Source organism: Aegilops tauschii, chromosome 4, assembly GCF_002575655.3.
Source record: "Aegilops tauschii subsp. strangulata cultivar AL8/78 chromosome 4, Aet v6.0, whole genome shotgun sequence".
In the NCBI taxonomy this organism is placed as follows: domain Eukaryota; kingdom Viridiplantae; phylum Streptophyta; class Magnoliopsida; order Poales; family Poaceae; genus Aegilops; species Aegilops tauschii.
This window is the reverse complement of record NC_053038.3, coordinates 64,000,850-64,014,940: the sequence shown is the minus strand read 5'-3', so window position 1 is coordinate 64,014,940 and position 14,091 is coordinate 64,000,850. Positions and strand designations below refer to the sequence as shown.

Here is a 14,091-nt window from a genome sequence, read left to right as displayed (position 1 = left end):
CGCCCTCGAGCTTTTCTAGCTCGTCTGCTGCCGCCTGGGCAGCTCGTATGTTCTCCGCAGGCGTGGCGTAGACGGGACGATCTGTCTTGAACATGCTGGCGATGGTCGCGCCACGCTGTCGGATCTGGCCAATACGGCTAGGCCCACCAGGAGCCGGCGTGCCGCCGACGGCACGGTCCATCTCACGCTGGTAGGCCTCCGAAAGGCGTCTCATGCTGGCCAGCCGGTTGGCGCTTTCGACGAGCTGGACACGGCGTGCCTCCAGCCTCTCGACTTCAGCGTCTTCCGGGATGGGCGCAGTCAGGCCTTGCATCGCCGCCTGCAACGGATCCGGGCCACCCCCGCCAGAGTGCTCGCCGTGGTTGATGACGAGCACCTCCGTGACGGTGCTACCACCGCTGTCCGCGCGAGAAAGCGGTTCGTCGGAGACCACCATGTTGGTGGGGAACGCGTCAAGCGACGCTGTGTCGGAGTCGACAAGCATCGGGTCGGTGGAGCCGACCGACTCCAAGTCCACAGCAGGCTCGCTGCCGACGTGGAGCTGATCGAGGAGGCTGACGAGGCGGCTCTCGGGGCCTTCTGTGCCCGCGTCGGATGCGGGCTCGTCGGAGAGGCGGATCTCGCCAACAAGATCGGCGAGGTAGCTCGCCGCACAGGCGACCTCCGCGCCTTGCAGCGCGTCAGCGCAGACGCCGTCTGGCGTGCTGGGCTGGCTGAGCTCGCCAGGAAGGAACAAGGTTCCCGTCCAAAACAGGTCTCCGGGAGACGGTGCACCTTGCCCCATGGTGGGCGCCAAATGTCGGGGGTTGGGTGCGACATATGCCAATGGATGGCTTATCATGGTGGGAGCGAGTAGAACGTCGCCGGTGCCTGGAAGCGGGATGAGGCGTAGACACGAACACCGGCGCACTTTACCCAGGTTCGGGGCTCTCCTAGGAGATAACACCTCTAGTCCTGCTCTCGGGGGTCTCCGCATGATCACTAAGGCACTGGTGGATACAATGGTGCTCCTCGAGCTGTATGCTAGAGGTAGAAGAAGGCAGGCGCGCTCTCTCCTTCCTCTAGGTATGAGTCTAGTTCTAACAGGTTGGGAACCCTTTGCATGGGTGCCCTGGGGGGTTTATATTGGCCTACCACTAGGGGTACAATGGTAATCTGGCCGGGTGTAGGACCCGACTGTCAGTGCCTCTGGTCGCCGGCTTCTCCGCCGGCTGCTGCGGCCCGCCGCCTGATGGGCCCCGCCGACTGGTCTAGTACGGAGCCGACAGGCCGCCTCCGCCGCTTGTGGGTCTGGTCGGCTGCTGATTACTGTAGCCGTGACGCTAATGACGCACGCTTGGTCAGGGGAGCGTGGCTACAGTCCCGCCGCCTGATGGGAGATCACTATAGTCACACCGTGTCTCATCTGGTTAATGGCGCATGGGCCCCAAGGAAGGAACGGGCCGCCTACTGGAAGCCGGCCTCCCTCAGGTCCGGCTGGTCAGGCCTCCGCCGTCTTCCAGGCTCTCGCTGCCTAGTAGGGCCCGCCGCCTGCAGGCCGTACCGCCAGGCCGTCGTGGGAACAGGGCTCTCCCTGTCAGTTGCGACGTCAGGGGCGGAGTGGCAACAGTGCCGCGCCGGGCGGAGATCTCCGCCTGTACGGAGCACCGTGGCCACACCCGGCCCTGGATACAGGCATGATGGGCTACACTGTAGCCTCACCATGTCTTGTCTTCCTTAATGGGGGCGCAGACTCAGAGGGCGCCATGGGCCGCCTGCTAGAAGCCGGCCTCTCTGGAGGCCGCCTGCAAGGAGTCGGCCCGTCTTGGTGCCGCCTTCTGGAGCTTAGCCGCTTTCTGGCAGCCGGCCGCTTGGGCCAGCCGGCCAACAGAAGGCGGCGCTTCATCTCAATGTCCTGAGGGGCGCAGCCGGCCCCGATGTCTTGAAAGGTTCTGGGACTCGGGTTAGGCTACCCGTGGCCCATTACTCCGACATGTAGTGAACATATCATATTTCTCTTGAGCTTCAGTGTGAGCACTACTTACATCACCAACATGCCTTGTCAATCTTGCTTTCATGTTCCAGTTTCTAAACCCACCCTTAACAAATGGATCTCCACCAGGGCTTTTTGTTTTATCCTTGAACAAATAGCAAACAAAGCAGAACATGACCTCTTTCTCCACACTATACTCAAGCCACTTGTGATCCTTAAACCAAGAAGGACAAAAGCGACAGGGATGTCCACTAAAATCTCTGATCTCAAATTTGTGACCCTTTGGTTCACAAGCTCCCAAGTCACTGTATCTCCTTCTAACTACATCCTGGTCATTGACATGATATGAAGATATGGGAAGTCGCTTGCCAGGATCACGTTCCAGAGCCGCCAAATCTGCTTCGAATTGGGGACTTGGTTCATCATCTTCATCAACCGCTTCATCATCTTCTACAATTGGGGACGGGGAGCCTCTCTCCCTCTCCGGTTGCGGAGCTTCGTCATGTGTATGCACTAGTGCTAGTTGTAGGTTGCTCTCAACCTCAACGGAAATAGCAGTTGGTGTGGATGTAGAACTTATTTTCCTTGCCTTTGAAGATTTGTCGCACAATTCAAACAAGCTAACATATTTCTTCTTCATCTACATCACAATCACATAAACAAAGTAGAAATCGGTGGCAGTGGCAATGTGGCATCAAATCCATCACATAAACATCCTTCTTCTTCAAACTCCAATGTCCATTTAGTTCATTTCAGTTCACAAACAAATCTTCAGATTTCTTAAGAAAAACAGAGGGCAAAAAGCCAAGTACCTTGGTGGAGCACTGGAGCTATGCTGGAGGAGCAGGACGGTCAGCAGTGGAGGCGTGGTCCGCGTGGAGCCGTCGAGGGAGCACTGGAGGCCGGTCGGATCTCGGAGGCGGAGGAAACTCTTGTGCTGTTCGGGGAGGGCGGAGCCGGGTTGCCGGAGCCCGGAGGCCGAGGCCGGAGGGGCCGTACTGCCGAGGGGAGGGAAGGAGAGGGCCGGCCGGGCCTAGATTCGCCGCCGGCCGCCGCCCACGCGTCGCCCGCCACCGGCCGCTAGCGCTAGGTTTGGAATCGGTGGAGGGGAGGGAGACTGCGCTGGAGATGGGAACTGGTCGATAGGTTCCTCGGCTCCTCGCCCGCGGACCGGCGTGTACCACCAGACGCTGGTCTGGTTCCCTGCGTGACGCTCAGTTTGGGCTGGCCGGCTGGGCTAGTATTAACATGTATATTGATTTTTTTGGGCATAAATCTTGGGTATTCTAGAGAATACCCAGGAAGACACCCAGCGCCGCCGATGGACGTGGGTCCATGTCGGAGCCGTCGGACCCGTCGGAGAAGGAGGAATCGGAGATGACGATGAAGCCTTGCAAGCGCCGGACGACGCGGTCTTGCTGGCGCTTGAGCTTGGCCATCCTCGCTGTCTCCACCGCCTCCTGCTCGGATTGCTCAATGCCGAGCCGAAGCTGCTTGGCGTTGAGCCTCCGTAGCCGTCAGGCTTTCGTCTTCGCCTCATTCAGTGACCGGCGGCACACCCACTCGAAGAGTCAGTCCTCCTCGTCGGGCACCCGACGGCAGCGGGCGGACTGCGCAGACCCGTCGGACCCGCCCACCATCTCCCTAGCCCTCTGCCTCTCGTGCGGGAAACTCATGCCTCCAACTCCGGAGTGTGCATCCGCGGCGTCAGCTGAGCGGGCACTAGAACCAAGCGCTCCTGCGCAGACTGCGCAGACCCGTCGGACCCACCCATCGTCTTCCTAGCCCTCTGCCTCTCACGGCGGGCAGCTCGTGCCTTCGACTCCGGAGTCCGCATCCGCGGCGTCGGCTAAGCGAACACTAGAACCCAGCGCTGCCCGTGCGGAGCAGCGACCGGAGGTTGAGGAGGCCGTCGGGCGGGAGGAGCAAATCTGGCAAGCCTTGCAGATCCGTGCGCAGGGCGGGAAGGACCAGAGCTGGCATCAGCACTGGCGCGACAGGGGGCGTCGCACCGGACCCAGAGATGCCGCTCGTATCGACCCGCGAGCGCTTGAGCGCGATACGAAGTGCCAGCTCCTCCTTGTCTCCGGAGCTGCCATCGGAGTGACTACTGGTCTTGCTCGCTGGCACTAGGGATTTGGCAGATTGGGGAAATGGGACCGTCAAGAAGGGGAGGGGAGTGGAGCGGAGCGGAGTGAGCTAGGGTTTTTGCCGGACGGGGTTTTTGTGGGTCGGGGTGGACCAGCGGTGGGCCAGGCTAATGTGGCGGGTGAGCCCGGGCATGCTCGGACCGCCTCATGTCTGCCCTACATTTGGGACGGATATGGGTGGTCCCGGTCAGTCCAGGCATTTGAGAGTTTCGGTTGGGTCGCTATTTTGTGACCGGTCAGTGCTCGGACGGCCTGTCCGGACGTATGAGACAGATAGGGCATCCGGTTGTAGATGCTCTTCAGGACTTCAGCCCTTGTCTTCTCCGACCGAGGCAACCCCTCCAAGAGTTACCAGCAAGCCACCCCTGAATTGAACCTCCCTCGGACAACGGTGAGAAAGGGAGGCGGCTAGGTTTTTCACATCGTCTTTGCCCTCTTTTTGTAGCTGCGCTTGACGTTCCATTAGGCCAACTCCACCGCGCGACCCCAAACGGACGTCCGGTTTGGCCGGATTTTGTCCCTTTGGGTAGGGCGATGGGGGCGTGTCCGGGGATGCGGTGGCCGTGCGCCCAGCGCGCGGCCGCATCCTTTGGCCCCATCTTGTCCGCCTCCATATTAAAAAGAGAACAACGTTTCAAATACCAGCGGCCCTAGTTCAGGCCAGCGACCTAGTTCACGCCAGCGGCCCTAGTCACGCCGGCAACAGAGCCAGCGGCCTACACGTCCTCGCCGGCAACACAACCAGCCTCCAAAATGAATAGTTTTGTTTGCCGGCAACAGAACCAGCCTCCAAAATGAATGTGTTTCTCGCCGGCACACAGCCAGCGGCCCAGCGGGCGGGCGGCACCCATGCCAGCCTCCAAAAAGAACGGCCACGGCCGATCGGACGACCTAGTTCAGGCCGTCAGCGTCGAACATCTCCTTCTGCCTGGCCTCGAATCAACTCCTTGTCTTCTCGCTCATCTTGATCAAGTGCACGCTCATGATCGCAAGGGCCACCTCCTTTGCTTTAGTTGCGGCATTGGTGGCCTCGATGTCGAGCTGCCACTGCCTGGCCGAGACATTGGCGGCCTCGATGTCGAGCTGCCTTTGCCAGGATGCCTCTTCCATGTCGATCTTCCTCCTCTTGGCCGCATCCTCCATTTCAAGCTTCTTCCTTTGAAGCTCTAGGTTTGTCCCTTTTACCCTAAATGGACGGGGCCAGAAAGGATGGGGTCGCGTGGTGGAGTTGGCCTTAAACCAACCGGACACCGTTAAAGATCGTCCACAGGGAGAAACAAAGCCACGGAGGATTTACTAGGAGGATCCACGGTGAGGGGCGCCCACTGCGTGTACTTCAAGTTACACTTGACTGCATTGTGAAATGCTAAGAACAGAGTCGAGCAAGGCAAACTGACTCTCATGAATCCGTGCTAAACCCTTCGTTTCGCTTTATGTCTCCGTGTTTCGCTTTATATCGCACATTTGGTTGTTACTCTCAGTCTCATGAGATGTCTCCACGAACCCAGAAAGTTTGCCTGTTTTTACCTGTTCCCGACGTATTTTTGACTGAAGAAGGCGGATAAATGTTGTTTGCCAAGAACAATCAGGTAATCCAACCTCTATAGATTCGAAAAACAAGGATTACTACACCCCTGATCCATCAGTCCAACCATACGAGCAGGAATTCAGTTCTGCAACAGAGGCAGATGAACACAGCTGAGCTAACTACACTACTCCTTCGCCTTCGATGCCGTCGACTACTCGCATCTGCCTTCCGCTCGTCTCTCGCACACATGACATGGCTAGCAAGAAGTCTCCTTGGACAGGAGAGCGGTCCGAGACATCACACGCGCACGGATCCAATGGAGAAGACGAAGCCGGCGAACTGCGGCGGCGGGCGCACCACGGTCCAGTTCTTGGACTTGACGTCGAACACCCACAGCGCGTGCCCGGTGCCCCCTCCCTCGGACTCGATGGCGCCGGTCACCACCACGCGCTCGCCGCCGCCGACGGCGACCGCGCGCGCCGTGCCGGCCTTGAGCCCCGGCGGGGACGGCCCGACCTCGCGCCAGCTGCGCCGCTCCCCGCGGTACTCCATCACGGCCGTGCCCTCGATGCACCACACCCGGCCGCGCACCACCACGTGCGCCGCGGACGGCGGCGCGCGCACGCGCTCCAGGCGGCGCCACTCGCGGGACGCCGGGTCGAACCACTCGGCGTCGCGCTCGAAGCCGCCCTGGCGGCCCGTGCGGTACCCGCTCACGGCCAGGAACCGGTCGCCGGCGACGGTGGCCATGCCATCGCACTCGTCGCGCTCCTCCGACATGTCCGGGAGCGGGTCCCAGGCGTCGGCGCCGGCGTCGTACGCCTCCGCCGTCTTGAGCGCGTTCTTGAGCTTGTCGTGGCCTCCCGCGACGTAGATCTTGCCGCCCGCCTCGGCGCAGGCGAAGAAGGACCGCGCCGACCGCATCGGCGCGCCGCGGCGCCACACGCCGGTGGACGCGTCGAGCACGTGCACGTCCGCCACGGGCTCGAAGGTCTTGGGGTCCCACCCGCCCAGCACGGCGAGGCGGCTCCCCACGGCCGCGCACTGCGCGAACATCGGCACGGGCGGCGCGGCGCCCTCGCGGCGCCACTCCCCGGTGGTGACGTTGTACACCGACACGCCGTACGCCTGGGCGTTCTCCGGCGCGACCCCGTCCGCATCCGCGGCCGCCGGGTTCCCGAACTGCAGCAGGTACACCAGGTCCTCGTTGGCGCCGGCCTCGGCGCGCGCCAGGGCGAAGTCCGGCGCGGCGGCGGCGGTGTTCCAGCCGCGGCAGACGCCCCGCATCGAGCGGAAGGAGGCGTGCGGGACGCGCGCCAGGCAGTCGACGGCGACGTCGTCCGGCATCCCCGGGATGAGGTCGATGTGCTCGACCTTGCACTCCTGGACACGGCTCTTCTGGTTCCTCATCTTCGTTATCTCTGGGATTGGGATTGGGGTTGGGAATGGAGATGGATGGCTCTCTGGCTCGGTGGAAGGGTGGCATAAATAGAGCGCTGAGAGGGCACGTGGCGCAGCGTGAATGGAGCTGAGGACACATCGAAAGCTGTATATTGAAGAGATGAAAATTCAGAGCACTGGCGCCAGTCGAAATGCAGTTCACCGCGCACCGACGACAGCACCGACGACAGCCCGATCTCTGTCGTGGCTTCTTCGCTTGTTTGATTCTTGCTACGATCCAGCCTTTTGTTTTAAAAATACATTTCATTCGCAACGCATTCATATAAAATTCGAAGCATCTTTATATTTCGCAAAGCAACAGCCGTCCTGTGTTTCCATCTACGCCGGTGTAGCAGATGGGAGAGGGAGTAATCTTGGATCTCCCAAGCGTGTGTACTTCTGTTTTTTCATTAAATTTTTGCTATTAGAGTAATTCTGGCAAGTCTCAATAAGTACCGAATTCTAATATTAACCTTCGGGTTGGAATTCGAGATTCGAAAAACAGGTCCAGCAAAGTACGGAATTCACACAAACACGCCAAATCCGGCCACGTTTGCCGCTGGAGTGCGGCCATTCCGGGTATAAATCAGCCCACTCTTGCTAAGCAGTGCCACTCCTCACCCATCTCCTCCTTTTGCCGGCGTCACTCCTCCCTCATCCTCCCGTTGACCGAGCCTTTCACGTGAAGCTTTTCCCGGCGAGACTAAAGAAGACCGCGCCAAGAGAAAGTTTTAGGAGAGGATGTGGAAATGGTCTGAGTGGGTCGAGAAGGACACACCCCACAAGGCTGAATCAGCCGTTGGGCCGAAGCGCCTCCCAGCCGCCCATCACTACCTTTTCTGCATGACGACAATCGCCTTGGTAGAGAGGGATGGTACGCTCACGGAGGCTACCGTTATGTCCCTCGTGATCTTCTCGCGTATCAAGGACGCCATGTGTTCGTAAACCACCGGAGTGGAAGAACTTGAAGCATGCTTCATTTGAGAGTTCACTTCCAAACGAAGGAATAGGCCATCAATAAGTTAGTAGTAGTCTCGTTGTTGAAATCATTGTAGGAATCTTTATTGAAATCCTTGTTAAAATTAAGTTCAAAGTTTTTTCAATTGTTATTTGGTGAGATGGAGAAGACATAGTTCTTGATAGCGAATGACAAACGGGTCCCACATGGAGATTTTTTTGTAGGCTCAGTATATGGCAGTTATGTGTTTGTGCACAAGCTCGACAACCTCCAGAACATTATTGTGTGTGTGTTCCATATGCATTATGGCGACTCTGCTAGAATTGTTCTTCGCGGCTATAGGCCAACCGTCGGTGTCGTGTTGTGAATTAATGGTCCTCCATCCTTGTGTGATATTCGTGGTTGATGTCTAGAAGCTAGTGGTGTCTTAGTTTCTCTAGTTCCACTCCATTTTTGCCATGGCCTTCTCCTTCGATGTTACTTGAGTTTTAAAATCTCAGTTCCTTCGGCGATCGGGTGATGAAGCGGTGCATAGCAAAGCTTATGACATGTATGTCCCCAGTCACAATGCGTTTTACATCATCAATTTTTTATAATCCTCGCCACTTATTGTGGGCGGCTCATGCAACTATGATTTTTTTAAAGGTTAGTCAAGCTTATGCAAATATAACATTTTATTAGTTCTTTACTGGTGCAAGAAAGAGCACCGACATGAGATTGATAACTAGAGATGGCATCTTCAAAATGTTTTGATGGAACTTTAGAGTGTGGCAACGTTTATTTGCTGGTCAGATTTATTCCAATTTCTTTTGTCATGATGTAACATCTTCTCTAAACTAAGTAAGTCAGATTTTTAGTGGCCTACGAATGTTTTCACACAATCAAGAACAAAAGAGAGGGTAGAGAGGGCTTGTGTGCTATAAAACTTGATATGCACAAAGCCTATGATAGAGTTGATGGACTTTTTTGAAGGGGATTATGTTGAAATTGGGTTCTCGTCGTGAGTGGGTAAACTTGATTATACAATGCGTCTCAACCGTAGAATACAAAGTAAGGATCAATGAAGAGGAAAGTGAGAGATTTAAGCCTACGAGAGGGTTGAGACAAGGGGACCCGCTATCACCATACCTTTTTTTGCTGTGCACAGAAGGATTGAATGCCTTGCTTGCGCATGCTGAGGAGAATGGAAACATATCAGGAGTTAAAGTCTGTAGAGACGCCCCTGTTGGAAATATGCCCTAGAGGCAATAATAAATTGGTTATTATTATATTTCCTTGTTCATGATAATCGTTTATTATCCATGCTAGAATTGTATTGATAGGAAACTCGGATACATGTGTGGATACATAGACAACACCATGTCCCTAGTAAGCCTCTAATTGACTAGCTCGTTGATCAATAGATGGTTACGGTTTCCTGACCATGGACATTGGATGTCGTTGATAACGGGATCACATCATTAGGAGAATGATGTGATGGACAAGACCCAATCCTAAGCCTAGCACAAGATCGTGTAGTTCGTTTGCTAAGAGCTTTTCTAATGTCAAGTATCATTTCCTTAGACCATGAGATTGTGCAACTCCCGGATACCGTAGGAATGCTTTGGGTGTACCAAACGTCACAATGTAACTGGGTGGCTATAAAGGTGCACTACAGGTATCTCCGAAAGTGTCTGTTGGGTTGGCACGAATCGAGACTGGGATTTGTCACTCCGTGTAAACGGAGAGGTATCTCTGGGCCCACTCGGTAGGACATCATCATAATGTGCACAACGTGACCAAGGAGTTGATCACGGGATGATGTGTTACGGAACGAGTAAAGAGACTTGCCGGTAACGAGATTGAACATGGTATCGGGATACCGACGATCGAATCTCGGGCATGTAACATACCAGTAGACAAAGGGAATTGTATACGGGATTGATTGAATCCCCGACATCGTGGTTCATCCGATGAGATCATCGTGGAACATGTGGGAGCCAACATGGGTATCCAGATCCCGCTGTTGGTTATTGGTCGGAGAACGTCTCGATCATGTCTGCATGGTTCCCGAACCCGTAGGGTCTACACACTTAAGGTTCGATGATGCTAGGGTTATAGGGAATAGATATACGTGGTTACCGAATGTTGTTCGGAGTCCTGGATGAGATCCCGGACATCACGAGGAGTTCCGGAATGGTCCGGGGGTAAAGATTTATATATGAGAAGTCCTGTTTTGGTCACCGGAAAAGTTTCGGGTGCTATCGGTAACGTACCGGGACCACCGGGAGGGTCCCGGGGGTCCACCAGGTGGGGCCACCGGCCCCAGAGGGCTGCATGGGTCAAGTGTGGGAAGGGACCAGCCCCTAGGTGGGCTGGTGCGCCTCCCACAAGGGGCCCAGGGCGCAGGAATGGGGGGAAAGGGGAAACCCTAGGCTCAGATGGGCCTAAGGCCCACCTAGTGGTGCGCCCCCCTCTCTCCCCCCTTGGCCGCCCCCCTAGATGGATCTAGGGCTGGCCGCACCCCTTGGGGGGGAAACCCTAGATGGGGGCGCAGCCCCTCCCCCTCCCCTATATATAGTGGGGGTTTTGGGGCTGCCAAAGATATGAGACTTCCTCTCTCTTTGGCGCAGCCCTACCCCTCTCCCTCCTCGTCTCTCGCAGTGCTTGGCGAAGCCCTGCTGGAGTGCCACGCTCCTCCATCACCACCATGCCGTTGTGCTGCTGCTGGACGGAGTCTTCCCCAACCTCTCTCTCTCTCCTTGCTGGATCAAGGCGTGGGAGACGTCACCGGGCTGCACGTGTGTTGAATGCGGAGGCGCCGTGGTTCGGCGCTTAGATCGGAATCAACCGCGATCTGAATCGCTACGAGTACGACTCCTTTATCCGTGTTCTTGCAACGCTTCCGCATCGCGATCTACAAGGGTATGTAGATGCACTCCCCTTCCCCTCGTTGCTAGATTACTCCATAGATTGCTCTTGGTGATGCGTAGAAAATTTTGAATTTCTGCTACGTTCCCCAGCAGCCCCGCCAGTCACAAATCTTCTCTTTGCGGATGACTCATTGATCTTAATGAAAGCCAACCAACATAATGCGGAAAACCTGAAATCGGCACTAGATTTATATTGTGCGGCGTCGGGACAGCTGGTAAGCGTTGAAAAATTCAGTATTTCTTCAGCCCTAATACAAAGGTAGAGATCAGAGAACAATTGTGTATAACGCTAAATATAATGACGGAGGCTCTCACTGATAAATATTTGGGCTTACCAGCAAATGTGGGTGTTGATAAAACAGACTGCTTTAGTTTTCTGATTGAACGTATTGGTAAGAGAATTAGTGGTTGGAAGGAAAAATTACTATCTGCCGGGGGAAAGGAGATCCTATTAAAGGCGGTGATCCAAGCCATACCTACCTATGCAATGTCGGTCTTCAAAATTCCTAAAAAAAATTGTAAAGGAATCATAGACGCGTTGGCGCATTTCTGGTGGGGAGACGAGGAGAACCAGAAGAGGATGCATTGGATGGCCTGGTGAAAAATGTGTGTACCAAAAAACCATGGAGGAATGGGATTCCGTGACATCCACTGTTTCAACCTGGCTCTGCTTGCAAAACAGGCATGGCGTCTCCTTGATAATCCTGACTCCTTGTGTGCGACTATTCTAGGGGCCAAGTACTATCCTAATGGTGATTTGCTGAACTCCAAGCCAAAGCATGGTGCTTCCTTCACATGGCAAAGTATTATGGTTGGCATCAATACTCTCAAGCGAGGTTATATTTGGCGAGTGGGGGATGGACATAACATTAACATTTGGGAAGATGCATGGATCCCAAATTGTGCCACTAGGAAGATTGTGACCCCTAGGGGGGCATCTGTTATCAAAAGTCGTAGATTTGATTGACCCAGTCTCCAATAATTGGGATGAGGATCTGATTAGACAAACTATGTGGACCATTGACGCACAACGGATTCTTTCAATCCCAATTTCGCAACATAATATGACAGATTTTATTGCCTGGAGTTATACAAAAAATGGTATGTTTTCGGTACGGTCTGCTTACTCCATGGAGTGGAACTATCAGTATGGGAGCAAACTAAAATATTCCCACGGGATTGGACGGAGCACACCTAACCCTATATGGTGTCAGATATGGAAGTTATCTTGTCCGGCTAAAGTCAAAAAAAATTTATGGCGGACACTACATGGCACTCTTCCATGTCGGGCAACACTCACTAATAGACACATGAAGGTCTCGCCCTCTTGCCCTACATGCTCTCAGGGTGTAGAAGATACGAAGCACTTTCTTTTCCTATGTAGAAAAGCCAAGAAGGTTTGGAAAAGGCTAGGGTTGGATATGATTATTGAGAGAGCTTGTGAGATTGATCGTGCTGGAGAGGCAACATTGGAGTACCTATTACTCCTTCCAGATCAAGATCTGCGCATTATGGGGTACGAAAATGTTCGAGAAATGATAGCAATCTCAGCTTGGTATCTATGGTGGAAAGACGGAAATTAGTGCACAAGGAATTAACTCAAAATGCGACTCAGATCTCAATGGGGATCATAGCTCTTACATATAATTTTGTAAATGCATCATCTTCAAAGGCGTGCATGAAAAAGGGGGGGTTGGCAATGTCCCTCTAGGGGCTTTGTGAAACTCAATGTTGACGCCTCTTTTGACCATGACTTGTTGGAGGGTACGATGGGGGCAGTATTGAGAGACGACAAAGGTAGGTTTATTGTAGGAGGGAATGGAAAGATAGACTACTGCGCGGATGTTCTCATGGCAGAGGCCTTAGCTCTCAAATTTGGCCTAAATTTAGCGCAAAGGGCGGGATGTAATCGCCTAATCATCAACTCTGACAATCTTGAGGTGATTGAGACCATGCAGGACGGAGGACATTCAGCGGGAGCGGCGGCGGCAATCTTCGATGACTGCTATCACTATGCTTGTGACTTTATCATGACTAAATTCGAACATTGTAATAGAGAGGCAAATAAAGTAGCACATGAACTTGCTAGATTAGCTAGATTTTTTTCGACTTCGGATTGGTTTGAGGAGCCTATTAGTGAAATTGTAACGTTTCTCACAAAATTGTTTTATTTCAAAAAAAAGTAAGTCGGATTTTTGGCCTCAAAAAAAGTTGAAACATCGTTGGGGCGGGCTTTACGCCAACATAAAATGCATTTACATACCTACCACTATCAAAAGTGAAAGTAAAGAAAAACTCTTCATATTCCTATCCGCCATCCATGTGTTCTTATCCCAGAAAAAACATCCAAATTGTTTTTTGCTTTTCTCTCTTTATCGAATGTAATGAGCATAATTAACCCCTCTGGTTTCATTTGCACCAATTTGATAAATCAAGCATCCGCAAGGTCCGCGGTAAACTCCAGTGTGGGTATACATCATGTCCTAACATCAAAATGGTTCTTAGTACAATTTTAGACAAATAATCAGAAGGAAACATATTGGAGATGTTAGAAGTACTCTAGGTAGGCTCTTCTCCTTGATCGTATAAACAAATAGAAAGTCTTACTTCATGATGTTAAAATATCTATTCACATCTCCTCGAACCCCCACTTGTTTTTACCCAACAATTACCCTTACCAACGCCCCCAACCCTATCTTGTATGATACAACTCAAAAGTAAATGATGCAGATTCCTTGCCCATTGGCGATATATGTATTAATTTTTTTTATTATGTAACCCGGATAAATATGCTAACCAATAAGAAATCTGTGACATAATGGTAGTAGGATAAAGTGATACATTCTAGAAGAGGGTGCATTTATAACCTTCCATAAAGACCATTACACACCTAGATCTACCAATAAAATCACATACCCAATTACAAAACTTTGAGACCGATAGTATATTTATCGTGACCCGACACACATCTCACTACATCCCAAACATATATAGAAATCATGCAACAAAGAATAACCGATCAACACACTCCTCGTGACAGAATGGGCATTTAACATTTCCCTCCCAGACCCTCTTGGCTAGGTTATCTCTAGTGAGAACATTGTTTCCAAGAATAATAGTGTTGAGAGGGG

The 14,091-nt window shown here is 53.2% G+C and overlaps 1 protein-coding gene and 1 pseudogene across 1 annotated transcript; both read right to left on the bottom strand.

Moving 5' to 3' along the window:
• LOC123493589 (uncharacterized) overlaps nucleotides 1–3,180 on the bottom strand; it is a 29,908-nt pseudogene extending 26,728 nt beyond the window's left edge.
• Nucleotides 3,181–5,707: 2,527 nt separating this feature from the next.
• On the bottom strand, nucleotides 5,708–7,400 carry LOC109740672 (F-box/kelch-repeat protein At2g44130). The gene has a single exon (XM_020299728.4). It carries the CDS (start codon nucleotides 7,058–7,060, stop codon nucleotides 5,948–5,950), a length of 1,113 nt encoding a protein of 370 aa, XP_020155317.1. The 5' UTR covers nucleotides 7,061–7,400; the 3' UTR covers nucleotides 5,708–5,947.
• Nucleotides 7,401–14,091: the final 6,691 nt, after the last annotated feature.

Excerpts from the sequence above, each read along its gene's own strand:
- LOC109740672 (XM_020299728.4), bottom strand. The coding sequence starts at position 7,060 with ATGAGGAACCAGAAGAGCCGTGTCCAGGAGTGCAAGGTCGAGCACATC.